We start from the raw sequence: 27,741 nt of genomic DNA on the forward strand, positions 1-27,741 counted from the left end.
CACCAGAACCGGTATCAGTTTTCCTTACCCGTCTTTCTCCCCGGAGAGAATTTAGGGGGAACTTTGCCTGCTTGTTCTCTTTAGCTCCACAGAACTGGGTGAGTAACTGGTGCACAGTGAAGTCTCAGGAAATGTTTGTGGGGTGAACGGGTGCCTCCATCCTTTTACAGCGGGTAAACTGAGCCAGGAAAAGAACGACTCTTGGCCCAGGTCACTCCAAGCATTCAGGATCAAGTCAGGCCCAGCAGCACAGCAGTATCCTGACTCCCGCCCGAGGGCTCCGTCCAAAATATTTACTGATTCTCTTCTCCACACAACTGTGTCAAACCCGGTCCAAGCCCTCAACTCTCAAGCAAAATAAAAGGAAAATCTAGACGCACAGTGCACGCAGGGAAGGAGGAGGAGACCGAGGTACCAAACATTCGGTTTCCTTGGCACCCAATTGATATTTTCCGGCGCTCGGAACCCTCACGTGACCCTTGACGTCACGTGTCCTGCGACCGCCAGTTTCTGCGCAGGCGCAGTGGGCTTCTTCTGGCTGGCTGAGAAATGGCAGCTCCGCTGGGAGGTATGTTCAGCGCGCAGCCACCTGGACCCCCGCCACCGCCGCCGGGACTCCCGGGCCAGGCTTCGCTTCTTCAGGCCGCGCCAGGCGCCCCGAGGTCTTCTCCAAGTACCTTGGTGGATGAGTTGGAATCGTCTTTCGAGGTAAAAAAAAACAAAACGGAGGGGGTGGGGGCTCTGTGTTCCCAGCTTCCCTTCTCTCCTGAAGTGCAAGCTGCGCATGCGCATTTTATCTCTGTCTGCGGTCCTAGAAATGAGGGGACTGGCTCAGAATGTAAGTCCCTTGCTTGAGTCCCCACCGTGAGTGGTGGCGTGTATTCTACTCAGGTCTGCTGGCGGAGACGCGTAAATTTGGCGTTGCTGGTGGCACGTGGGCTTGGAGTGTGTCCACTCTCAACATTGGGACCCTTCCAGGTTCCCAGGCAACTGATCCCGTCCCACTAGTTCTTTCTCCCGCCTTCAAACATCCCTTCCCGCATCCCTGCGTGTGAGTGAGGGCCGGAGCGCACGCGACACTGCTCATGTCTGTAGCCTTTCCCCGGGCCCCACCCTTCGGCGATCCTCGTTGCGGGACTCTTGGAGCTGACATAGACTTGTTTAAAGGGTGTGCGGAACTTGGTACTTCAGGGGCCGAGAAAGGAGGAAAGCTGAGGGTTAGGGAGGGAGGGAGGGAGGCAGAGAGATGACTCAGAAAATAGGAATTTGGTCCAAGGAGTGTACCCTGTAGCCAGGAAGATGGTAGTAGACAAAAGAGAGGTAAGAATAAGTGCTTCAGTTGCTTTCGGTGGTCTGTCTGAACGGGAAGACGAGCCATTCGTATGCGGACATAAACTAATGTAACTTTTGATTGTAGTGTCCTCCGTTTCAGCGTTTTAAATCCTAGTCATGTGAGTTTTATGCTGTGCCTTTATGGTAGCACAGACATGTGTGGATGTAGTTTGTAAATGAATGTAGTATTGGGGGTGCATGGGCAAAGTGCTTTTATTGATGGAGTGTCCATTCAGAAGTTTGGTGGTAACTGATTTAAAGGGGCTCAGCTATAAAGGGGAGGGACATGTCAGCTTGAGAGCAGCATGTAGCATTGAGGTGAGTGCCTTTGCTGAAAGACCGGCCCTGGAGAAGCCTTGGCCAGAGCTGACCACCAGCAGCTTAACGTTTAAAAACCCTTTAGTGTGTCTTCCTGTGGCCCTTGGGATGAGACCAGGAGGTTTGCTGTGGTTTCCCCAGCTCTGCATGGTCAAATCTCAGCTCTGAACCCGTCTCTTCTTGCTCTGGCCACACAAGACTGCCTGCATATGCCACATGTTTTCTCTTTGGGCTTCCAGGTCCCATCACACAACATCTTCTCGGTGACCCACCCCTGGCATCCTTTGTAGCACTTTACGCTGACCAGGCTCCGTGAAGTCAGAGAGCACCCCTCTTCACCGCATCCTCCTTTCTCGCATTGTATCTGTGGTACTAACACAGTGGTAGCCGATAGCAAATGCTTGATGAATATTTGTCAAGCGATGAAAGAGCCTGTGGTCTGTCAGGCCCTGTCCTGGGTGCTAGGAACACACAGAAACAGTCTTCATTATTTCAAGGAGCTCGTGGCTCTGTGGGAGTGGGAGAGGTGCTGCTTATCCCTCCTCTGGTGCTAGTGATCATCCACCGAGTCTCCTGTCAAAACTCAGCTCAGAAGCCACTGGTCTTTCCTGTGGTCTGCGGGGACCTCTGTGGCACCACCTCCAGTGGCTCATGGCACCAGCTGGCCGTCTTGTCATTCCTCTTTTGGTGCCGCCGCCCCCGCATGAGGTCCCTTCTCTGGCTTGCTCGTTCTAGTTGCTTAGCAAATGCTCTTTGATGGAATGAGTTTATTGAGGTCATGAACTCTTGTTGTGGGCGGGAACCTTGGGGATCATCCCCTCCTTTTACAGATGGAGAAACTGAGGTGCAGAGAAGGGGAGTAACTTGCCAAAGCCAAACTCTCAGCTTGTGGAAATAGGTACTACCACTGGGCCTCCTGACTTTCCAGGCAAAGGCTCTCTCTCAGGCATACTTCTAAAAAGCATGTTCTTTTTATAGACCATCACACATTTTTCTCCTTGCAGCTGTCCAACCCTCTATAAAGGCCTGTGTGTTTAATTGTTTTTTTTAAAGGAGGATGCGGAGACTAAAATTCCTGAGATCAGATCTTCTCCCAGCCAGTCTGGTGGCCCTGCTGGCTCTGGGGGAGTAGCCAGCTTTGTTGGCCAGTGTGTGACGTGTTACACAGAATGGGAAGTCTGTTTTTCTGACCTCCTAAGTGGTTACAGGGATTTGTTGGGGGAACCGTGTGATCTTTCTCTATAAATCAAATTGCAGCAGCTGCAGGCAGAAGGGCCCTCACATGTGGTCGCTGGCCTCCATGTGGCCTAGATTTCCTTGCCTCACACTCAGTGTGGTTTGCTCACTGCTGGCTGGGCTTTGCTCCCCTGGGGTTGGGGCTTCCTTTCTGACCCCTGCCCCCACCCCCACCCCTGGCTCCTCCTGGTCCCACTACCCTGTGTCAGGCTTTCTTTGTTCATAGAACTCCCTAGCTGAGTCACGTTTGCATCTGGATCATTGTCCCTTTTGAGAGAACTACATCGTTGGGACTTTGATCCACGGGACACCAACCTTGTTCTCTTGGGCCATCCAGGCAGTCATTAGCGTGTGTCTGTTGCACACCCACTTTGTGCGGGGCAGTATTCCTGCACTAGGCACTTAGTGAACAAGGCAAACTTCCCACCTGCTCGCAGGGGACAGCTGCTGATGGACTGAAGGAATGGAATGGTGTCAGTGAACTGTGTGACAAACAGTGAGGCTGGGCTTGAGGAGGGAGCGTGAACAGGAGGGGAGCTGTTTTAAGGGGGAAGTGAGAGAAGGTCTCTCTGAGGAGGGACTGACTGACCTGAGTCCTGAATGGGTGGTATAACGGGTGAGCATGGCAGGGAAGGGCTGTGGGTAGGGCTGGCATAGGGCTCCAGGCCCTGGTGTGGGATGAGATCGTGGGGAAGGAGCGAGTGGCAGGAAAGAGACCAGGCGGGATCTGATGAATGCCAACTGTTCCTCCATGGGCCTGATGGAGTCACTGTACCATGTTTCTTCATTGGCACGATGTCTTGTCCTCTGGTGTGCAAATGCAGATGCTATCCACTTAGTGAACGGCTGGCTCCCAGAGAAGTTATTTCTTACCCTAAAGTAAAGTTTTTGATGTGCAAATAACATTTTTTTTCTTTTGTGATATGTTTTGGTCACCCAGGCTTGCTTTGCTTCTCTGGTGAGTCAGGACTATGTCAACGGCACAGATCAGGAAGAAATTCGAACTGGTAAGAGTTCCCTCTTTATAGACAGTGTTCTTGCCTCCAGCAAGATCCCTGATTGCTGATTTCACACTTGGTATGTTTCAGTCCTGCTTGTATCCTAAGAGGGCTTTTCCGGATAGTGAGATTTCTGTAGATCATGTTTGTATACTGCTGATAGTGCTGGTTCTCTGTTCAGCGTACTGACATCTTACGTCATTCATGAGGAACCACTTATGATGAGCTTTTCACACCCGTATGAGGACAGAGAAGACCAATAGTGTGTGCTGCTTGTACAATAAGTTTTGACTATTTTTTGAATAGGGGTGACAGTCTCCTGTGTGCCTTCCTCCTTGCCCCAGTTCTGTCCCCAGAGCTGACCAGTGCTTGTGATTCCTTTGTGCTCTAGTTTAAACTTTCCATTTTAACTGGAAGTCATGCTCCTTGCTGGAACTCTGGATTGTCTTTCTTAGAAGAATCGTATTGTATAGTAAGGTCTCTTATTTACCGGATAAAGTACGAATTATCTGCTCTTGGACGCTGGTTAACACATGGAAGGTTGGGGTCAATACTGTTGCTGTGGCCAGGATTAAAATCCCAAATTACATCTGTGAGAAAGTGATGTTTTGATATTCTGACTTCGTGTATGAGGGAGATACTTGTGTCTAATATTTTTCTTGATTTAATACTTTGTGTATGTGTGTTTTTTTTAAGGTGTTGATCAGTGTATCCAGAAATTTCTGGATATTGCAAGACAGACAGAATGTTTTTTTCTACAAAAAAGATTGCAGTTGTCTGTCCAGAAACCGGAACAGGTTATCAAAGAGGTATGAACTCGTTTCTTCTCAGCTCTTAGGAGGAGCACATGTTAGGGTTCCATCGGTACTTGGGGTGGTTTTGAATGCAAACCTTTTCCCATTAGTTAGTTATAGTGAGGCTTTGTAGACTGAGTATGAATATTGCAGTTGTCAGTGTTTACGACAGTCCTGACCAGAACTGTGGTAGGGAAAGGAGGCTGGGGTGCAGGGGTTCCCACAGAGCAGCTTCATGTATTGGCTTTCATGGAAGATTTTTCTTAAAAGAGAGAGGTTCTGTTTTTAAAAGTTTGAAAAGCCATTAATATAGATGATAAGCTCATTTTGGACGGGAGCTGTGTGATCCATGTATTTCCAATTGCCTTACACAGTACCATGGACACAGGAAGGGCTTTGTTAAATTTTGTTCAAGCCCTGCCCGGGTAATTCAGTTGGTTTGAGCATAGCATTATTGATTATTTTTTGAATAGGTGTAAAAGTCTCTTTTACACCTACAATCCAGTTGTGGGTTCGATCCCGGATCAGGGCACGTACAAGAATCAACCAGTGAATGCACAAATAAGTGGAACAACAAATCGATGTTTTTCCCTCCCTCCCCCCACTTCCTGCATTTAAGGTGTTGGGCCAGGGCCTGCCCCCTGCGGTGTAGGAAGAGGACAGTGGTGTCCCCTAATGAGAAACACAAAATTGAGATGATCATTTGGGGGGCAGTGTTTGAAGTAACTACTCCCACAAGCTGGCCAACTAAAAATACTCTTTTGACTTAATGATATCAGCTGTTGAGAAGGTGATACTCTTAACACGTCATCCTGTCACATCATTTCCTGATTTGAATACTTGAATAATAACAGGTGTGTTCAAGGCCAGATCTTGATAATTAGTGCTAGTGTGCATTAAAAAAACTCGTGAAAATGAGATTTTAACTCTTTATAAATCTGAAATACAGAACAGTGGTTGTGGGTTCCTTTAAATAGTTGTTGCCACGTGGTTCCGAGTCTGGTGGAGTCTCGGCAGTAGCCTTTGGACAGGGGCTGGGTGCCTGCGGACCAGCGAGGGAAGAGAGTGACCCTGGTGGATCCGTGATACTTTGGAGTATAATAACTTGGGTACTACTTATTAAAAGAAAGTGAATTAAAACTAAAACCTCTCAGAGTTAGGCAGACATCTGCCATGGGAAGAGTTGCTTTGGATTATTCAAACAATGGAGCCAAGAGATGGTCATTTTGGGGGCAGGGGTCGCGGGCTTAGTATGGTTTAATAGACTTCCTTTGTTTTGAGCTTCTTAGCACTCTGAATTATTCAGGAACTGTGTTCACCTCCCACGAGTGCCCTCTAACTTCCTCCCCTTCCTCCCACGAGTGCGCTCTAACTTCCTCCCCTTCCTCCGTAGGATGTGTCGGAACTGAGGAACGAGCTGCAGCGGAAGGATGCTCTGGTCCAGAAGCACCTGACGAAGCTGCGGCACTGGCAGCAGGTGCTGGAGGACATCAACGGGCAGCACAAGAAGCCGGCCGAGCTGCCCCAGGGCTCCCTGGCCTACCTCGAGCAGGCGTCCGCCAATATCCCCGCGCCGCTGAAGCAGACCTGAGCGCACGCCGGCGCGGAGGGAGCCGGCGCCGGATCAGCGCGCACGGGTTTCTTGCCAGACGTCACGTGTTGGTGACATGACATTTTGGAAGAACTGTCTGCCAGAGACTGACATGGCTTTCGGTGTGTGCTGCCACTTAAAGTTGTCCCCCTTCTTATAAGCTCTTGTTTTCATTGTATTGCTTTATAATGTCCAGAGCCTTGTAAACCATGTAAATATTTTTGTTTTTTAGGAACATTTAGACTGTTTAGTGTGACACCACTAATATTCCTATGTAGGTTTCTTTCTTTTTTTTTTTTTTTGTAATTTTTGTAACTTAATCTCTGTTTCCAGTTTTAGATCAGTTTGTACCACCTGACAGAAAGTTTGTATGATCTGAGCTGTGAATCAGAGGGTGGTGATTTGGGTTGTGGGCCTTTTGTGTTAATTACCTCCCTGGGGTTGTTTGTGAAAATATGTAAACTTGTTTCAAGACTGAACTACCTCAAGAAGAGGAATCTAATGGGGCAATGCTTATAATGCTCCCAGCACTCTCGGCAGGAGGGTGTTTATAAACAGGTCGGAAGAGGATTGTAATAGCCTAGCTAGTGTAGCAATATTACAGTAGGAGCTTAAAGTGGATGTTGACTTTTATTTGGGGTAAGTTTCTGTTTCTGTGATGCTTATTTTTGGGGTTGGGGGATGTGGTGGAAGCAGTTTTTGTTATGCTCTATAGTAATGAGTCGGTTTAAGTAACGGACCCTGTTCTGAGTAGCACGACTTGGGCAGAGGTGAAGCGTGAGGGTTAGAACTCACTGCAGTCGCCTCTTTTTGTTTTGAGTTTTATTTGCTTGTGTTTGTGTTTTGGTTTTTTGGAGCAGAAATTTTCCATTAAGGAATGTTCTTGCTAATGAATGGGGCCTCAGAGTGACCCTGGGTGACACTCCACAAAGAGCAGGTGGAGCCTCACCGCTGGGCAGATGGTTCAGCCTCGTGTTGGTCACACAGCCCGGCGGGTCCTCATGAGTCTGCCGCAGACCAACTCAGACCGCTGCTGGCTCCAGCCAGACGAGGCTTCCCTTTCCTGGCTGTGTGTCTTTCTAGCGATGACTCCTTTTCCCCGAAACCCACACTCCACTGTCCCCCGAACAGGCAGGACCTCTGTGCTCGGTTTCTTCCTCATCTTGTTCTCTCCGGCCTTGAAGGCCCCTGGCCACACGCAGTGACATCACTCACAGGGCTGTTGGGTCTGGGTGCCACCTGGTCCCTGAAGCCCCCAGACCCCCTCTCCAGCACGCCACAGGACTCCCCATCTCCTGCCAGCCCGCGCGGGGCTCCCTCGAGGGTAATTGGCATGTCTCTGTGCCCCTCTGGAGAAGGCAGTATCTTCCTCTGAGTACAGCGGGCTCACGTGCTGATCTTTTACATGTAGCACTCGTTACCCACTTGTGTGTGTGTGCTGTGCAGCTTGAGGCCACTGCTCCCTCTAGTGGAAAAGTATAGGTTAGACCCCTGGTCGGCGAACTGCGGCTTGTGAGCCACATGCGGCTCTTTGGCCCCCGGAGTGTGGCTCTTCCACAAAATACCACGTGTGGGCGCTACCTCAAGAAGAATGGACCTACCTATATAGTTTAAGTTTAAAAAATTTGGCTCTCAAAAGAAATTTCAGTTGTACTGTTGATATTTGGCTGTTGACTAATGAGTTTGCCAACCACTGGGTTAGACAAAGCTTTTAAAAATTATTTTCCTCACATTATATGATTTCAGGGTTCTTAACCTGGTCATCTCATGCTAATTAGAAGCTCTAATTGGCAACTTTAGATTTCTACATTAAAAACCTAAATAATAATAATTAAAAAAAAACCTAAATAAACTGCGTGACAAAGCAGTAGCACTGTGGATAGAGCGTTGGCCTGGGATGCAGAGGACCCAGGTTTGGAACCCCAAGGTTGCCAGTTTGAGCATGGGCTCACCCAGCCTGAGCGCAGGCTCATCAGCTTGAGTATGGGGTCGCTGGCTTGAGTGTGGGATCATAGACATGATCCCATGGTCGCTGGCCTGAGCCCAAAGGTTTCTGGCTTAAGGGGTCACTGGCTCAGTTGGAGCACCCCCCACCCCCCCGCCCAGGTCAGGGCACGAGAAAGCAATTAATGAACAACTAAGGTGCCCCACCTATGTGTTGATGCTTCTCATCTCTTCCTTTTTCTGCTCCTGCCTCTCTTTTTCTCTCTCACTCTAAAAATAAACTAAATAAGCTGAGTTTTAGGCATCTTTCAGTAATAAAGAGGTTCTTGGCAGACACATTGAATTGGTGCCTAGTGAAAATATCTTGAATTAATGTTTGTATCAGTTGCCATTTTTTTATTAAATTCAAAATATTTCTGACAAATAATTTTTCAATCTTGTTTTTAAATATCTTTTTTCTTTTAATGACATTTAATGATATCTTGCTGGTTGATGATCATAGAAAACCCTTCTTTAATGAGAAAAGAGCAAGCTATCAGCTGGGACTTCTCTTACCCTCTCACTCCCATTAGGATAACCCTCCCCACACCTAGGGCCTCACTGTTCCTTCCAGTTCCACCTGCTGAAGTGAGTGGACCCAGGGAGACCCTGGGCCCGGGCCCGTCGCCTTCTCTAGGACTCGGTCCCACCCACAGCCCTGCGTCACCTTCTCTAGGACTCGGTCCCACCCACAGCCCTGCATCACCTTCTCTAGGACTCGGTCCCCCCCACAGCCCTGCGTCACCTTCTCTAGGACTCGGTCCCACCCACAGCCCTGCGTCACCCCTCGGCTGGCTCACTGCTGCTCACAGGGGATCCCCGCTCACCATTCCCCTCTGTGTCCTGGGCGGTCCCGTCTCCCTGCCCCTCATCCACAGTCTCCAGCTCCTCCCCTTCCCTTCCTTCTGCCCCAGGCTGCCATCTGTCCCTCCCGTGTGACCACATCTGTGCTTGTGACGGCTACCAGCCACTTCGCTGCGGCCAAAGCAAGTGGACTCCAGCTTCTTGACTCGAGCCTGTCCTCTGACACACCTCCCCTTTGCTGTTTCCTCTCCTGCCCAGAATGTCGTTCTGCCCCTGAGTGTTGGCCTTCCTGTTTGGTCCTGGGCCCCTGGAGGCCACAGGGGAGCGCTGCTCAGGTGCTTGGAGAGAGCCATTGCAGGGGGTGCAGTCACCAAAGCCCCTGCCTCTGGGGACCTCCTGTGGCGGTCCAGTGAGCGCCGGGCTCTTCCTGTCATGGCCGCACACTGTGTGGCAGAAGCCAGCCTGTTCTGCGGACACAGACCCCGTGTGGGCAGTCTCCGCCCTGGCACTCCGTCAGCCTGGCCACGGCTTCCTCAGAACCGTCCTTCCTCCTGTGTCCTCCTCGGCTCCCCTTTCTCGATCATCAACCCTGCGTCCTGGGCCCAGGGCTCTTCCTGCCTCTGCTTCCTCCCGGGTTCTGACACAGGTGTTTCCCCTGAGAGGGGGTCAGGGGGCGGGGAAGCTGTCCTGACATTCGGACGCAGACCCAGCACTGTTGGGCCACGCTACTCTCTTCTTGGACGTGAGTAGTCTCCGAACACCAACCTCACACAAACCTGCTCTGAGACCATGGGAACATGATAATGGTCACAGTTTTGTCTCAACAGCAAAAAGCAAGGTCACTGTGTCATCCCCGAAATACCAAACGTCCCCCGGGCCAAAATGAGTTGCCACTTTTTTTTTTAACCACTTACATCTTTATCCTCACCCTAGCCTGCTGTCCCTGTAGATAAGATTTAAGGCACCCAGTCATAGAACTGCCCCCACTTTCGGACAGCGTCCAATCTCAAGTGAATCCCTGCTTCCTGAGACTAGTGAAATCACCCAGTGCCAGAATCTCAAACTAGGTTCTAACACCTTTCCGAGAAGCCCACCATGATGAGCCTTTTCCGTCTATGCAACAATAAACCCAACTTCTTCAACTACAGTGTGTTTCGGGTGGTCTTCGGCTGGGCGGCATTGATACCCCAAATGATGACTTGCACCGCTAAGTCTGTCTCAGGGTGTGTCTCCAGCACCCCCGACCGATGTGGCTGACAGTCGGATGAGGATTGGGCACGGGCTCACTCCCAGTCCGGCTGGCAAGGAGGACCCAGTCTGAGCGGTATGTGAAGTACAGACAGTCCCCAGCACAAGGGGAGGCCCAGCCACGGAGGATGCCACCAGCAGTGCTCAGGGAAGACTGTCAGAGCCAGGGCTCCCCCCTCTGGAAGGGAAGGGCAAAGACTGCGAACGAAAACAGTGGAGTTGGCTGATTATCACTACGCTGTCCTGACTTCCGGGAGAGAGATCCTAACTAACTGATTAAATAGTCCAAAGCCACTCTGTGCCGGGGTGCCTTTGGTTACCTCCTGCCAGGGGAGGGTGGACTGCTGAGGAGCTAATAATAGGAGATAATAGATCAAAACTGGTACTGCAACCTGGGGGCGACGGGGACGAATCAGCGCTGCCCTTTGGGAATCTAATCTGTGCGGGGAAGGCAGCCCCTGCATGATTCCATGTCAACTGCAGAACCAGCTGAGTCCTAGAGACAGCACAGACCAGCAGCCACACTCCCAACTGCTGTCCTGGAAGCCGTATCCACGCCAGAGCCGTTCCTAAGGGCTCGGGGACACGGTAGGCAGCTATCCACTGGGTGAATTCTTTTCTACTCCAGTTAAAAAAGTTTGCAGCAATATTTCCTTCCACTTTTGCTCCAAGGATCTGTGAACGCTTCCTCCTCCTGCCACAATATAACCCAGGGATTTTATCATCAAATCCTGGTGTTTCCCTCCCAACTCAGTCCTGAACCATTCATTTCTCTTCGCCTCCGCTGTTCCCTCCAAACCAGCCCCAGCATCTCCAGCCCACTCTGCTCTGAGAGGCCGATGGCACAGGTGAGGCAAAAGAAAACAAGAAGGTGGTTTTGTTAAACTGAGGTTCTTAATGTTACCTAGGGGAGAGAGAGGGAGAGAGGGAGAGAGAGAATGTCATTCGGTACCTGGTCAAGGTGTAAATTGCAACAAACCTTCGGGTTGGTTAATTTCTTCATATCAGATAAAAAGGCTTAAGTGTGTATCCTTTGATGCTTTACGTCAACGCTCAAGAGATATGTCCTAAAGAGAAAAAACCAGAAGCATGCAAAGACTCAGTTAACAAATAGGTAATGATTGGGTGGAATCTAGAAGTTTAACAAGATCTTTCACTCATCTGCACCAGGAAAGGAGCCAAAAGAGATGCAGTCTCAATGAGAACAATTCTGTTCCCGCAGCAGGTGTGACGCCGAGTCACAGGCCAGCAGAATAAAGTGAAGCCTGCTTTGCTAGTCGTCAGGACTTGCAGGGGGGTGGCAAGAAGTTTCAACAAACAAAAGTAGGTCCTGGCCAGATAGCTCAGTTAGAGTATCATGCCGATAGGCCGAGGTTGCGGGTTTGAGCCCCAGTCAGGACACGCACAAGAATACACCAATGAATGCATAGATAAGAGGAACAACAAATCAATGTTTCTCTCTCTGTCTCCTCCTCCCTTCTTCTCTAAAATCAATAAATAAAAGTTTTTTAAAAATAAAACAAAAGTACCTGTGTGCAGTCTTTAAAACACAAAACACAGATATAAACCCTACAATGCTCACTCTAAGCAGGAAATAAAACAACTAAAATATACTTGATAATGGAAAATAATACAGTGTGTCACATATATGGTAATAATTATCTGTATTTACAGAATCATTGGGGCCGCGTGTTTTGATCAGATAGTAAATTTCCCTTTGAATTGTGAGTTTTGAGTTGTAATTCCATTTCTCTTAAAATGACAGAAACGTTTAAGCAGCCACTTTTTATAAGTGGAGACAGTCTGTGTGATGGAGTTCAATGTGAACTTCCTATTTCCAAGTTCAGTCTTCATCTAATTTCATCCTTTCCTTGGCAAATCAATACAAGTCACACCCGTTTTTATTGCCCAGTTGTTTAAAGTTTTATTCAAAGAGCAAAGATTTGACAGTGCATAGAATTAACGACTGTTTACGGGCCACTTCTGGGCCAGCACCAAAGGATTGAGAACATTTTTTTTTTTTTTTTTTTGCCCATTAAAAGATGTATTGAGTCCCGTCAGTTCGCACTGCTCCTTCAGAGGGTCAGACAGTGCAAAGTGGCCTGACAGTGAGGTCAGCACCGTGAATGGCCACACCCTGTTCCCTCTCATCTACAGAGCATCCATGCAATGGGGAAGCAGCGTGCCGCGGGGCAAATGGCCCAAACCCAAAGACAGAGGTTCCGTAGATCTTCGACTTGAAAGAACAGATAAACCGGAAACCTTCACAAAGGACCGAGTTGACAGTGCAGCCATTGAACCAGATGTGTGATGGGGCTCAGCTATTCACAGAAAATCCCTGGCGGCGCTCCCGTCCAGGGCATGAGTGGAATCGGGACCCTGTTGTTTTGCTTAATCCCCAGAGAGCCCCTGTTTGAGGTAGGTGTTATCCCCTCTGTTATCTGCTCCGTGTCCCGGATTAGGAAATCGAAACACTTAATCCCAGCATGTCAAGGTCTGTGACTCTTCGTTCCTAGTAGTTTTGATTTGCTTGTTTTGTTTTTTAACTGTCTTTCCTGGATTATTCGGAACTTGGTTTTATTCCTCTTCTTATTGAGGTTAGATGTGCATTTTGAATGACATCACTTACATAGAAACACTTTTCGAGTGGATTTGACTTGCATCCTATGGAAAAATGAAATCACTTTAAAAGTGGACCTTGGAAGCCACAAAGTGGACTGCAATCATGTGGACACTGGAAATACAATGGGTAGGTAACATTAATAACGTTTTCCCACGATGCTTTCTGATAACAGTGGTTTATCCTAATGTCATGAATTTTTTAATGAACTGGTATCACAACGAAACAGTAGAAAATGTCAGTGCCAACATCTGTTTCGGCTACTGTATGCAAATGATATTACAAAGCAAGTTATTTGGTTGGTTGGTTTTTTAGTTGATATCCTCAATCAAATGTTTTAAAAGAAATGTTTTTCAAATGTTTTCTTTGTGATAGATCCCAAGGACCAATTCAGAAAGAAAAATACTTTGTGAACCACTCCTGGTGGGCAGAGCTCTGCTTCTGCTGGGCTTCTTTGGGTTGAGTTGTCTCACCGTCTTGTGTCCTAAAGACAAACAAACAGACAAAAGGTTTAGATGGTTTTGAAAATTGCTCAATAAACAACGTAATACCCCACCATCTTTTCAGGGAGCACTTTATTCTTCAAAAGACACTGGAGCATGACTGGCCCACATTAGTGTCTAGAAACCAGTTATGAAGAATGGGGGGGGGGGGTGAGGCAGTGTCTGATTCCTGTTTTGAAAACAGAAGGTTCTCCACTGTTGACAAGACAATGAGGTGTATCTGTAATAGTTATTTGAGGCACAAATTAAACAATATATAAACCCCATAAAAAAAAGTAAAAGAAAGAAATTGTTGATCAACACAACATTACTATTTATGGCTTTTTTAAAGAAAGTTGTCTACTGTGTTCTAGCATCACAATGAGGCTGCAAAATCAGCCTAATAAACTGCAAAGGGGAAGCAGTAAGTGAGAAGGTGTGGTGCACACCTGGCTGACCGGCCTCTGCCTGCAATTTTGGAGTTTCACATAAAACAATGGGAACACGGCCTTAAGCAGAGGTATAGTTAGGAGATGAACCCGTGAGGGGCTCTAGCATTTAGCCAGGTCTGTGCCCGGAGTGGGTGGGGCAGTCCTCAGACTTCTTAGCTGTGAAACAAAGGGCTGGACTCGTTCAATGACTGACCGCAGGAGGGGGGCGGGTCCTTGCAGCGCAGCCATCCCCTTGGTCCAAACAGCCACAGGTAGGCGGGGCCTTACGAAAAGGAACTTTTTACCAGTGGCCCTTGCTGAAGTGCAACCTTCAAAGCCTAGAATTTAAACTTTTGCCTCTGAATGGAGGGCTGGATAGGAGGGAGCACCAACTAAAGGAAAAAGCACTTTCTGCAACAGAAGCATGCTGCAAAGCTGTCTGGCGGAATAAGGAGATGGTATCCGAGATCGCCATGCATGGTCAACCAAACCCACAGAGTAACAGGCCTTAGAATTCCAAGATGATGCAGTAAAGCTTGAGAAATAACCTTCATAATAACTGGAAATATACTGAATGCTTCGGTGGCGGGTTCTGCGCTAAGAATATTCTATGGATTCATTCCTTTAGCCTGTCACGGCAGTCTGATGAAGTAGGCGCTGTATTATCTTCACTTCAGAGGTGAGGGAATGGAGACCCAGGGAGGTCAAGTAACCTGCCCAAGGCCACACAGCTAAAAATGAGGAGGAACAGAACCTGAACCCAGACCTCAAGGCCCGATGGTGAGAGTCCATCTTCCAGTGTAAGTCACACTGAAGTTGTCAGCTAAGGGATTCGAGGTCACTCGTCACCATCCATGAGAAAAAGAAAAGGCTTTCTGGAATTTGGTACCAGGAGTAGACCCTCTTCTAAAGAGGGGCATAGTTCTGTGCTCTTACACAATCTACCCGTTGGCTGGACCGGCATTTTCCCCAGGCGGGGCTTGATCCGCTACTCTCTATGTCTGCCCAAATGCCCGGCCCTTACCAGGTGCCTGAACGCAATGCCCATTCTCCTCCCACTATGGGACAGTGCAATCCCAGCTTCTGCCCCACCTTGTGACAGTTTTCGCATCTGGAGACGGGGCGGGTTTGTAAGGCCGGCCCCCACTGGGGCTTGGGTCCAGGCTGGGTGACTTCGTTAGTGGGGGGGCGTTGATCCTGGAGCTCAGATCACCACTCAGGAAGTTCTTCGCGTAGGAGGCGAGGTTTGGCACGCTAACCACTCGGTTGGGCACTTCCTCCATCTTCTTTTTCTGTTTGTGTTCAAGGAAAGGCCTCTTAGAGTCACCCAAAAGAGGCACTACTGTAAAAGGAAATAAGACCTACCCAACCCAAACCGTAGGAGTGAGGAGGCAACATTTTATTTATGTACTTCCACATTATTTTTAAAGCATGTTTTCCTCTAATCTATTTTGTGTTAAAAAACACACACACACACACATGCTCACAATCTTTTATCTAAAATTTCTGGGGACAGATGTGGTTTGCAATTCAAATTCTCTTTTTAGATTTTAAAAGGCCACATAACACCCACAGCAGGGGCTGGGCCTATCTCGTCCTCAAACGCATGAATATTGCTGAAGTGAAACATACAAAATTATAAAGAATCTCACATCAGCTCAGCTTAGGTTATGTATATTGTTTTTTGAGCTGCAAAAAATACTAATATTTTTTAATGCTGTTAGGATTTGTGATAGCAGACAGAAGCCGGATGTGAATCTTCTCATTGTAACAAATTCCAAATATACGTGTAGAAAAAAATGTTAAGAAGTGACAGATTCCTGCTCTTCTCTCTCTTCTTCCTACCACCAATTATTAGTATAGCCACTGTTAATAGTGACACATTGACTTATAGGAAATTTGGAAAATATAAAAAAAAACAAAACCCCACACAAAAAAAATACACATCATCCTCCTAGCCAGATCTAAACACTGTTTAATTGTTCGGACTATTTCCTGTGGGTCTCATTTCCTACGAGTATTCTTTTGAATGTATCCCCGCCATTGATAAATACGCTGCAGTTACCTTAGGAAAAATGCAACCAGCAGAATTATGCCATGCACTGAAACCAGAAGGACCCATTTACCTTCATGGAAGGGGTCAGATACCCTGGGTGAGGATGGAAAGAGAAGGACCGATTCCGGTGGGACATGGTGCTGGGGAACGCTGCGTAGTGAAACCTCCTCTCCTCCTGGGAAAACAACACAACAGACTGTAAATGCGCCTAACCACATGGCATTGTGTGAGGACGGAGCACCAAGAGAAAGCAAGTCCAGGGGAGGGAGGGGCAGCCAGTGGTGGTCAATGCTTTGCATGGAAGCTTTGAGGAAGCGGCTTTTACTCCTGGGGCTTTTGTGTCCCCAAACGCTCCTGTAAAGCAAAGGGCAAGCTTATCTGGAATGCCTTAGGGAAGTTAGAGACCCCCGACTCTGCGCATCTGAGAAGAGTCTGTTGCAGAAAGTTAATAATTATGATGCAAAAAGTTAATAATTGAGGCAAAGAAAGAAGACCCCCAGGTACAATCACTACATGGCCGGTCTTGTCCTTGTGTGCCACCCTCCACTTTTTTCTTTCATTCTGGATTGTTTTTAAAGCAAATCCCAGTCATTGTACAATTTCACCTGTAAAAATATCAATATGTATCTCTAAGAGATAAGAATTCTTTAAAAATAAAACTACAATACCTTTGTCACCCTTAGCAAAGGAGGATTCCTTATTAGTATCACATAATTTTCAGTTGGTGGTCAAGTTTTCCTGGCTGTCTCATTAGGGTATTGATGTGAGAGAGCGTGGCTGGCCAGCAGGGGGCAGGGCAGGGATGGGAGTGAACCGAGACATGAGAGAGGTGTGGGTGTGTGTTTGTGGGAGGACGTCAGGCTCGCTAAGCCACTGTTAAGGCCGTGGATATGGCTCTGAAAGAGCTAGGGAAGCCACGGGAGGTGCTGAACGGAGCCACGCTGGGATCCGACGTCCATTTTCATAAGGTCCTTCTGGTTACTGTGAGGTCAGCATAGTGGTGTGAGGCTCAAGCGAGGGGGAGACCCATGGAGCCCCCAATGTGCATGTGAGGAGCACTGGGGCTTGGACCGAGGTTGTGGAGGCAGACGGTGGGAAGCGCCTGGACTTCTGATGTGGCTAACTAGCTCTCCCCCCACGAACCACACTGACAGGAGTGAGCCCGTCGCCCCGGTCCCCAGGGCTGATTGTAACACACTGGGTACTGTCCAATGTGGGGGATATAAGGCACTTTCGTCCACAGTTGAAATGGCAAGGCTAGAGCCTAAAGCAATGGCCAAAGCAGAAGGCGACGCCAGTGTGAGGGGGTAGACTGAGGGAATGGGCAGCGGAGGACCGAGGGGGGCATTTCAAAGAGACAGCCATCAGCCTGGGGGGGGGGGGGACGCCAGACAGAATCAGAGGGGTCGAAGAAAACTTTTCTGTTTAAGGGGTCTGGGTGGGGGGGCTGTGCAAACTGGAAAACAGCCGGTCGTTTTCACAGAAGGAAGAACAATAAAGAGTAGCTGGCTTGCTTGAATCCACTACAGTTTACACAGAAAGCAAGTCACCCAGGAGCTTCCCAGATTCTGCTGGCTAGAACAAACAAGCAAGCAAGCAGACAAGCAAACAAGCTAGTGTCAGGAGTGGGCATGTTGTGGGGCTGGGAGTAGAGTGACAATTTTGCCTTCTATTTTCCTGTGTTATTTATTTATTTTTAGTGAGTATGTATTGTTATTTTATACAATACAAAAAACTAACAGGGATCTCTTGTAAGGGGGCTTTATAGTCATCAGGATTAAAAGCTGGCCCTGACCAGTTGGCTCAGTGGTAGAGCGTCGGCCTGGCGTGCAGGAATCCCGGGTTTGATTCCCGGCCAAGGCACACAGGAGAAGTGCCCATCTGCTTCTCCATCCCTCCCCCTTTCCTTCCTCTCTGTCTCTCTCTTCCCCTCCAGCAGCCAAGGCTCCATTGGAGCAAAGTTGGCCCGGGCGCTGAGGATGGCTCTGTGGCCTCTGCCTCAGGCGCTAGAATGGCTCTGGTTGCAATAGAGCGACACCCCAGATGGGCAGAGCATCGCCCCCTGGTGGGCATGCCGGGTGGATCCTGGTCGGGCACATGCGGGAGTCTGTTTGACTGCCTCCCTGTTTCCAACTTCAGAAAAATACAAAACAAAAACAAAAACAAAAGCTGAAGTACCTAGTGAAACGCCAGGTGTCAAGTCCTCTGCCCCCCCCCCCAACCCCCTGTCCCGGAACTCCGCGCCCACTCAGGGCCCGCTGGCGGCCCTGGCAGCCTCACCGTGAGCTGCTTGATGATCTCCTCTCGCTCCTTCAGCAAAGCCTGCAGGCGGCCTATGAGCTGGACGTCCTCCGGCCTGGACGCCCCCTTCCCCGGCTTCTCTCCGCCATCCTTCAGTCTGTTTTAAGCAGACATGCAATTACTCAACCACAAGCAGGGAGACGAGGTGATGACGTGGTAGGGACACCATTGGGTGGTCAGCCTGGCCAGCCACTCCCTCTGATCACAAAAGGGGAAACTGAGGCCGGGGAGCTTGCTCAGGGCCACCCAGTGAACTGGCTGCAGAACTCGGGGTGGAGCCTAAGGCCCCAACTCCCAATGTGACCTTTGTCAGTTCCCCCGAGGCTGCAGGCCCAGGAACCGACGGTCCGTGTGTGCACACAGGGGCTGCCCTCAGTGGGCCTTCAAGACCCAGGGATGTTTGGGAGAAGAATCCTCCGCAGGAACGTGCCCGGCCCTGACAACGCCCACAGGCCCTGCGACTGCCGACGTGGCTCTCGCGCCATCTGCTGGCCAACGTGGCCCCAAATTTACGGTGCGTCTGACACATAGGGAAACGCGGTAAAATTTGTGAGTTTTATGAGAGCACCGTCTTTGTTTTGTTTTCTGTGGTAACCCAGAGCCTAAAACAGTAAGCCCTTAATAGATATTTGTTGAGTGAATAGATGAGTGCACGCACACATGCACGAGGGACCCTCGGTTTTGTCATCTGCCCATAGGAATAACAATTGCCACCTTGAAGGACAGCTGTGAAGATTAAATGAGAGGACGTGTTAGAAGAGGGTCAAGGCTAATAAAAAAGGTGGCCTTGAGCCTTCTGATTCTCTCCCGGTGTGAGGGTCAAGCCAAGCCCACGAGGCTGTCTTAGTCCTCACCGATTCCTAGGGCCCTGCACGAAAGGGGACTACAGTGTCATAACGTGACAGGTGACTAACCATCCCAGTTCGTCCCGGGCTGAGGTGCTTCCCGGAATTCAGGATTTCTAGTTTAAATCTGGGGGGCTCCGGGGACACTGGGGTAAGTTGGTCACCCTCACAACATGGCACACCTCCTCGTCCCGGCTAGCGTGGGGCCGTGGCCTCACTTACTCGGTTTCCAGGGCAGCCAGCCGGGCCTGCAGCCGGGCCTGCGCGCTGCTGAAGTCGGCCACCACGGCCTGCATCTCCTTGCGGTGTTCCTGCCGCAGCTTCTCCACCTCCCGGGCCTGCTGGGCCTGCTGGGCCTCCTCCAGCTGCCTGCGGCGGGGCAAGCACAGAGGGGCTGGCCCGGGCTCTGGGGACCCCCTGGGGGCACCGGGCTTTTCTCCCCCGCTCTGCTGGGCGGCCAGGTTTGGAGACAATGGGTGGGGGAGGTTCGGAATCTGAGGTCAGCAGACCGTGGGAAGGAGGCGTGCGGTGTCTGAGTTGTGGGGTTCAGGAGAAGCCCCGCTGTGGAGCCCCTTCTCAGCACCTCCCACCCCAGCGTCCCACGAAGGAGAACCCTCTTCACTCCAGGAAGAGCAGCCGGCAGGGGGCCAGGGGGAGGGACAGACACAGTTCTGGAGGGAGTCCCTCGGAAGCCCTCCCCTCACGTGAGGCAGGCAGGGAGACCCTGAGGCGGAGATCCTGCATCAGAACTACGGAGAGTTGGGGCTCTGAGACCGGGGAGATCGCCAGTCCAGGGGGAACGCAGGGAGGGGTGGGATTAGGGGAGCAGCGTGGAGCCAGGCTGCCGCCTCCACTGCCCAGCTGTGTGACCTTGGGCAAGGTATGCCCTGCTCCGTTTCTTCATCTGTGACCAGAGGTGACAACAGTGGCCACCTTATAGGGTTCTCGCAAGAATGATCACGTTCACACATGTCCAGATCAGTCTGTAGCTCAAAGTCCGGGTTCAACCACCAGCTCTCATTTTTCTTAACCTCAGTGCGGGGCCCTAAGGGGTGCTCAGACAAGCCTCCCCGGGGTGGGGGCGGTGCTGTCCTCCGAAAGAACCTGCGTGTTATTGTATGATTATATCCTTCTCCCAGGAGAAGGACCATTGCTTTACTGAACTGGAGGGGGCTGTAACCCCCAATGGTTAGGAGCCCCTACCCTGCTCCTACCTTCCTTATTCCAGTGTCCCATGGTGAGTCCCTAACTGAAGTTAAGGTGTTCAACCTTGGCCAGGTGGGCTCATCACTGCTTCTTCGATGAGCCTTTCACTTGAACAGCCGAGATAAAATGGACAAAGTCCTCGGAAGAAGATATAAACTACCAAAGCTCACTCAAGAAGAAACGGATAGCCTGACCAGGCGGTGGCGCAGTGGATAGAGCGTCGGACTGGGAAGGACCCAGGTTCGAGACCCCGAGGTCGCCAGCTTGAGCACCGGCTCATCTGGTTTGAGCAAAAGCTCACCAGCTTGGACCCAAAGTCGCTGGCTCAAGCAAGGGGTTACTCGGTCTGCTGAAGGCCCCTGGTCAAGGCACATATGAGAAAGTAATCAATGAACAACTAAGGTGTTGCAGTGCGCAACGAAAAACTAATGATTGATGCTTCTCATCTCTCTGTTCCTGTCTGTCTGTCCCTGTCTATCCCTCTCTCTGACTCTCTCTTTGTCTCTGAAAAAAAAAAAAAGAAGAAGAAACGGATAACCTGAAAAGTCTTGTATCTATTATTGAAAAAAATTTCCAAGTTATGAACTTTCCAAGAAGTGGAGGAAAGGCCGTGAGTGCAGGGCTGATAACGAGCTATCGGCCGGCGTTAGGGAACAGCAGCGCCACAGTTTTCCCCAGGCATGACCCCCCCACACACCCCCACCCCGCCAGGGACGTGGAGGCGGACCCTGCGTCCCCAGCAGCCGTGAGAGGTGGCGCTGTCATCTCCATTCTACAGAGGGCACGGTCTTGGAGAGGTTAGCGGACTCGCCCCAGCTCATGCAGCTGGTTGGGGGCACACAGCACTGTCTCCCTAAGGCTGGTTTCCAGGATCCTTCTGGTACCGTTAGTCCTGCTCCCATAAATTCCCTGACTTGTAGAGAAATTGGGGTCCCGCCTCTATTTCAGGGATAATCCTCTGCAGTTTTGACCTAGAATTCCTGGATTCTTTTCATGCGCCCAGGGAGTAACATCAGTGAAGTGCTAGCGGATTAGGGAGTCTCTTCTTCGGGAAGGTGCCAAAGGGTAGCCCAATTTTAGGTCTGCGAGGCTCTCCAAGCGGCAGTGAAAGGAGGGAAGGGGGCGAGGGGAGCTCTGGGACCCGCAGACCGACCTGTGCTGGTCGCGGAGCTGCAGCGCCTCCTGCTGGTGCTGTTCCACCTCCGCCCGCAGCTGCCGCACGGTGTCCTTGAGCTGAGAGTTCTCCCCGAGGAGGCAGCCCTCGCTGGGGGTCTGCTCAGCGGTGCCCTCTGGGGAGCCGGCCGGGCCCGGGCCGCCCCGGTCCTGGGGAGAAGGCAGCCAGGAGAGATGTGTTCAGGACGCGCAAAGGCGGACTGGCTCAGAGGGCCCCAGGGGTGCTCCGCCCAGCCTCGAGCCTCAGGCGCAGTAGGAGGCCGAGGAGGCCGCTTCAGATGAAACCTTAGGCAGGGCAGTGGCTGGGAAGAGAGTCCGGGCTGTGAGCAGGTCACCGCGCTACACCGGTGGCTACCAGCTAGGTAGGAAGTAAGGATGTGACATGTGACAGGACGGGGGCAATGGGACAAGTCTGACCAGTACGTTCATGGGGAGTGGGCATCGGGCTGGGGTGGCAAGGCGGCTCCCCCTTATGGGAACAGGGAGGTCTAGACAGGAAGAGGGGCTCAGAGACATTCTCCTGCTGACCTGAGGCAGTGACCCCGCCTGGCTGTCTCTAAGCCCCGTCTGGACCAACAGCCTGAGATGCTGTTGTGTCTGCATAAAAACAAGCCTCTGTCTTGCTTTATGAAGAGGGGAGTCCGGCGGCTCGCCACGCATCCCCTAGCAGAAGGAACAGTCTTCCGCATTTCGGACAAGGGGTCAAGGGCCCAGGACCTGTCCTTTGGAGAGATTGCTGCGCGGAGGCCTCTGCCTGCTCCCTGGGGGTGGGGGTCGGGTGGCGTGGGCGGGCCAGGGGCGCTGACCTCTGTGGTGTTGGCGCCTTGGTCCTCGCTGTCCCCGGCACACTGGGCGACGGCCTGCTGCCTGTCGGAGCTGCCCAGAGCGCTCAGCTCGGCCTGCAGCGCGGCCAGGTCCTTCTGGTGCTGAGCGCAGGCGGCCTGCTGCTCCCACAGCTCCTGCTTGACCGACTCTGCAGAGGGAAGGGCGGCAAAGGTCAGGTGCACCGTGCAGGCTGAAGTCGGCCCTGGGGTGGGAGCTGCCAGAGGCTTTGGGTCAAGTTCTCCAAACGTACTGTAAGATAACAGTAACAAGAGCTCCGTGTATATTTCACTAACTGTGTTAAACCCTGGAAATGGTCCACCGAAGCTCTCCAACCATTCTATCGAGTATTAGTCTTCCTTATTTTATGAAGTGGAACCCGAGCCTCGGAGAGGTTGAGTAAGTGGCTCAGAGCCACACAGCTAGTAAGTTGTGGAGTCAGGATCCAACATTTCCAGGGGCTCTTCTTTGCTCTGAACCACTCTTAGCCACTGCCTGGTGGTTAGGAAAGCTGGAGTGTTAGGTGGCTGACCCTGGTGGCTAACCCAGAGCTGAACCCTGAGGCTGCACTGGGTCTCAGTGCTACGTCCAAACACCAAGCAAAGGACAGGGAATTATCAAATGACCAGGGACCTCTTCTGGGGCTGTGGGTCTCAAGTCGGAAAACTTGACGTTTATGACAATTCTTAAGGGAGACAAAACATTCACAGGTTCTTCCCCTTATGAGTGTGAGGTCCTGGCTCGACTGTGAGGGCAGGCGGTGGCGTGTCCTCCCAACAGAATCAGGATTAAAACCGGAACCCCCCGGGAGAAATACACAAGTTCTCCTTAACTCAAAGAACAGTACGGCCAGGAACTGGTTTCTCCTCTGAGGATGGTGGGTCATTTCTAGTAGTGCTCTGGCATGATTGAAAGGCAAAGAAAACAATCAGTTCCAAAGGAATATTTTCTGATAGAGTACATATTATTCAGTGAGGTGTTTACTTTTATTTTATTTTTGAGGTGTTTATTTTTTTGAAACAAGAAGGTAATTTTTAAGGACTAGCAGATTTAGTACTTTTCTGTTACAGACTTTTGAGACGTTTTAGTTATTGCAAATAACTTTTGAAATATTGTTCCAGTAATTCCCTAAGCCCAAAGATAAGCACCCAGTAGGGGCCTCAGTACTTAGCAAATGCTCAACATATATTTGTAAAATAAACAAATGATGTTTAGAGTGAAAATCAATGATATTGTGAAACTGTGTTATTTGGAAAAAATTTTTATATGCCTGCTAAGCTTCTCTCAAAGGCACAGTAAATTAAACAAATATAAGCACTTAATATATTCTGATGACATTATGCTGAAAAACTTAATTGGTCTTTTCTCTCCAATAGAATTTTAATAAAGTGACTTCTAAAGCTTCTTTTCTTTAAAAAGAAATCCAGACACAACTCCATTTTTTGAAATCCTTTATCACAAAATTACAATAAAACCCTTTAGAAAGCAGGAACTATAATGTATTTATTCAGTACCCTCCCTGTTGCTCCCACAACCCATCCACTCATCTACCCATCCACCTGTCCACCTGTCCAACCGTCCACCCCCCAACATGTCCACCCATCCACCCAGTCTGTCTGGGTCCCCACCCCAGTATAACTATCTTCTGGACACTCACCCTCTCACCCCTCACACGTTGACCTCTATGCAGGTCAGGTGTGTCTCAGACAGTGAGGTAGGCGTCACTGGGACCAGGAATATGTAACATCACCCTGTCATTGTGGGAGGTGCTCCCACCCACCCAGCACCAGCCTGGGAAGCCTATGATTTGCGATCATCATAACAGAGTCCACAAAACCCCTTCCTTCTGGGACTGATGCTGAGAATCCCGGCCTGTCCCCAGGGTCTCTCCTGATTCTTCTGTCCAGGAACGGATCAGACTGCTACGCAATCGGAGGGACCAGAGAAGGGGCGGCACAAACATCTGTGCCAACAGCTGCTGGGCGTCCAGCCTGATCGAGACTTGGGGAGTCCTGCACCTGAGACATGTGGCACAACCTGAGCTTTATCCTCTGTTATGAGTCTCCTTTAGCTTCTGCTAACGTCAGCTTTTCCAACATGACTACCTCCACTCCAGGGAAGCAGCTAACCAGGCAGTCTGTGGGGCCTCCTTCCTGCTCCCCCACTTCCTCCAGAAGGACACATGCTCTGATGACAACTCGGCCGAGCAGCAGACATATCTGAGTCACTTACGCAGGTAAAGAAACTGCTCTTCTCCATAATTCTCTTAAGGAGAGCCCTGTCTGGGTTTGAAAAAATATTTAATAAGGCCAACACGGTCTTTACTGATAGGCATGAAATAAGGAGAGGCATCGATCTCGTTCCGAAGAGTAAGAAGGAAGATGAGAGTCAAGCATAAAATGAGGGTGAAAGATGGTCTGCAAGATGGAGAGTGGCCCCCGGAGTGGGCCACGCGGCGCAGACTCCGGCAGTAACAACAGCGAACGTTTACAGAGCTCACGCACCACAGACTCGCTCATGGCAATCTGGAACTGCCCGGTGAGGTGGACACTGTTACTACTCTCATTTCATAGCTGAGCAGCTGAGGCACAGAGCAGCGAAACCACCTGCCCAAGGTCACACAGCTAGCGAGTGTGGGAGCGGGGCTTCAAGCCACCACGGCCATTTGGCTCTGGAGCGCTTGACTGCCTCCGGTCACTTCGTGGGGTTGGTTTTCGATGTGGAAACTGAGGAGGAGGGGAGTTCTGAGCTGGAGAGAATGAGGGGACAGGCAAACACAGTGCCTGGAGGTCTCAGCCCCCCAGGTTTGCAGAAATCTTCAGGATGGAAATGAGAGGTTGAGGCAATCATATGAAACTCTTATGAAGGCCCAGAGATATGCTTTATGTTCAATAATGATGATAAGGATGATATTATCTACAACCACTGGGCTCATGTTATGAGCTAGGTGTTTTATATTTAATGTCTCATTAAATCCACATTACACCCCTATGAGGTAGGTGCAATTGTAACTCCTTTTTATAAAAAAGGAAGATGGAGCTGAGCGTGACCTGCCCCAGGTCTCACGGCTAGCTGGTGGCAGAGCCAGGAGAGCTGCCCTGGTTCCCCACGCAGACCAGTGGGGCGTGGCCTGTGTGTACCTAGCAGCAGGGCCTGCTGAGCCTGCGTCCCCTCCTGCGCCCCCTGCAGCTCCTGGCGGAACTTCTCCTCCAAGGCCTGGAGCTCCAGCCGGTGTGCCTGGCGCTGGATCTGGAGGCTGTGGCTGGATTCCTTTCTCAGGAGCTCTTCTGTGGCCTGGGGGAAAGAGAGGGAGGGAAGAGGCACAAAGGTGGGCGCAGAGGGGGAGGCCTGGCGCCTCTGCCAAGCTCCCCCTGCACACTGGGGCCCAGCTGAGTGCTCGCCTCTCCCTGGTGGAGGGCATATCAGTCTGCTCCCCACCCTGCCTGGATGACTGTGATGTCCTGGCCACAGCAGCCACTTTGTACCACGTGAACCTCACCCTGGTCCACAGCTGACTGGATGAGGGTGGCCCCTGTTCCACGCCGGAGCAATCATTGGGAATCTGGTACTACGAGGTGGGACGGAGAGAGTACAAGACGACGGGGAGAGAAACAGGCATGGACTAGATGGCTTAAATTTTAACACAGGAAAACAGACCTGCCGACACATTGATTTAGGACTCCCAACCTTCAGAACCGTAGTATAAGTTTACAGTGGTGGTAAGCCACCAGGTTTATGGTCATTTGTTAATAGTAGCAGTAGGATATTAATAGACTCTCTTTCTTTTCTTGGCAACAGAGGGTTCCAGTGAATACACAGCCCCACTTTTGAAATGAGGAAGCCGAGGCTGGGTGAGATAAAGTCACTTCTCCAAGGTCACACAGAAAAGACGTGGGAAGCATCGTGCCCTCCACAGGAGGAGAGGGCTCAGAGAGGCGAAGTGATCTGAGCTGGCTGGAGACAGGTAATGGCAGGGGCAAGGTGGCAACCACGGGCTGTAGTGCCCAGGGCGCCAGCCTCTTCCACTCCCTCACGCAGCCCCTGGGGACAGTGGGAATCGGGATGCCACCAAATGCATGAGGGTCCTCTCGGGGGCCAGCAGAGCCATCCTCGAACCTGAGCCTGTGGCAGCTGAATGAAGGCAACAGCGCCCAGCCTTGCCAATCCCCAGCAAACGGGAGGAACCGGTCTTTCTCTCCCCGGGACACCCAGTCATCCCGTGGTCAGTTTATTTAATAAGATTGGACAGTCTTGTGCTTTTCAAACTCTCCAATATTTCCTCCTTGTGCACTTGCTGTGAGACTCCGAGAACTCCAACAGGTGACATTTCTGTCGCCAGAGAAACAGGAATGGAGAGGTTGAAGCAAAGGTTTACGGAAGACCTCGCTGGAGGAGCTATGGGTGGCAGCTCACCGGCTGCACCCATCTCTGGGCTGCCTGAGCCAGAGCTGGTCCCATTGCTGGTGAAGAAGGAGCAACCCTCCTCAGTGCAGGTGAGCCACAGGAGGGCCGGTGCTCAGAGAGCAGGGGCGCCCATGCCCGCCAGAGTCGCTGCAGACAGCACTGGCCTTGGGGGGGTGCAGCAAGCAAACGCCCGCGGAACAGGCAGCAGGATCCCAGTTAGGGCACCACTGCTGCTGGTGTGAGGGCTGGAATCCGTAGTGTCCACATCGGGAGGCCACAGGAAGGTCATCACTGGGTCTGGGCCAGAACTCTGAGGTCACTGTGAGGTCACGGAGGCAGAACATCACCTGACGTCCACACACACTTACAACACTGCAACAGAAGCCAGAAACAAAGCAAAACTGCAGCTGCTGGAACCAGGAAGAGAAGCCTCCTCCCTCCTGCAAGGTGCCTCCAGCGCCCTCTACGGACCAAGTTTAGCATTGTGCTCTTCGCAAAGGAGAAATGCTTCAAGAATGCAGATCATTATTGCAGGGTGGACACTGGAGGGCACATTGGGAGCCAAGAGGCAGTAAATTGGTAACAGAAGGCAAATTTCCTGGCTGACCACTTTTATTCAATTCTCACACTTATTAATCGTTTTTATTGAACGGCACAGAATTGCATTCTTGTCTTTCAGCTCCCCCTGTGGCGGTGGAGGTATCTGACGATGTTCTGATTCAAGTACTTTGTGTCTGGTGTCATTTTTCCTTACCGGGAGCTTTTAGAATTTCTTCTGTTTCCCTGGTGCTCTGAGATTTCAAGATGATCCTTGGGAAGGGTCTTTCTCATTGAGGTCTGAAAATAGCATTCTGTAATTTCTTTGAAAAATATCCTCCCCTCTGTGATCTCTTTCTGGAATCCCATTTGTTAGGTATCGGCCTGGATAAACTAAACCACTGGGACCCTTAACTGAGCAGCTGCTGGGAGCTGGGAGAGCATTCAGTGATGAACAGAGACACTTCCTGGCCTCGGGGGCCTTCCAGTTTGATTGAGTTGGTTATGTAAAGAAGTCATTAGTATGGCCTGACCAGGTGGTGGCACAGTGGATAGAGCAT

The 27,741-nt window shown here is 50.6% G+C and overlaps 2 protein-coding genes across 2 annotated transcripts in view; one reads left to right on the top strand and one right to left on the bottom strand.

Annotated features, from left to right (window-relative positions):
* The first annotated feature begins 491 nt into the window (after positions 1-491).
* MED28 (mediator complex subunit 28) lies at positions 492-8,640 on the top strand. The gene is made up of 4 exons (XM_066385122.1): positions 492-708; positions 3,827-3,893; positions 4,581-4,693; positions 6,072-8,640. Exons 1-4 carry the CDS (start codon positions 550-552, stop codon positions 6,267-6,269), a joined length of 537 nt encoding a protein of 178 aa, XP_066241219.1. The 5' UTR covers positions 492-549; the 3' UTR covers positions 6,270-8,640.
* Positions 8,641-12,339: 3,699 nt separating this feature from the next.
* FAM184B (family with sequence similarity 184 member B) overlaps positions 12,340-27,741 on the bottom strand; it is a 73,950-nt gene continuing 58,548 nt past the window's right edge. Inside the window, exons 11-18 of the mRNA XM_066384692.1 lie at positions 25,381-25,534; positions 22,225-22,391; positions 21,399-21,568; positions 19,262-19,408; positions 18,174-18,291; positions 15,964-16,068; positions 14,930-15,129; positions 12,340-13,408 (exon numbers count right to left, since the gene is read on the bottom strand). Of these exons, the coding sequence (XP_066240789.1) occupies positions 13,315-13,408; positions 14,930-15,129; positions 15,964-16,068; positions 18,174-18,291; positions 19,262-19,408; positions 21,399-21,568; positions 22,225-22,391; positions 25,381-25,534 (1,155 nt within the window). The 3' untranslated portion in view covers positions 12,340-13,314. The remainder of the gene's footprint in view (positions 13,409-14,929; positions 15,130-15,963; positions 16,069-18,173; positions 18,292-19,261; positions 19,409-21,398; positions 21,569-22,224; positions 22,392-25,380; positions 25,535-27,741) is intronic.

This window comes from Saccopteryx leptura, chromosome 5 (assembly GCF_036850995.1).
Source record: "Saccopteryx leptura isolate mSacLep1 chromosome 5, mSacLep1_pri_phased_curated, whole genome shotgun sequence".
NCBI lineage: Eukaryota > Metazoa > Chordata > Mammalia > Chiroptera > Emballonuridae > Saccopteryx > Saccopteryx leptura.

What these genes read in the sequence shown, in the direction of transcription:
- MED28 (XM_066385122.1), top strand. Translation starts at nt 550, where the DNA reads ATGGCAGCTCCGCTGGGAGGTATGTTCAGCGCGCAGCCACCTGGACCC. An exon ending in AGTTGGAATCGTCTTTCGAG is followed by an intron (nt 709 to 3,826) that starts GTAAAAAAAAAC and finishes TTGGTCACCCAG; the next exon opens with GCTTGCTTTGCTTCTCTGGT. An exon ending in CGGAACAGGTTATCAAAGAG is followed by an intron (nt 4,694 to 6,071) that starts GTATGAACTCGT and finishes CTTCCTCCGTAG; the next exon opens with GATGTGTCGGAACTGAGGAA.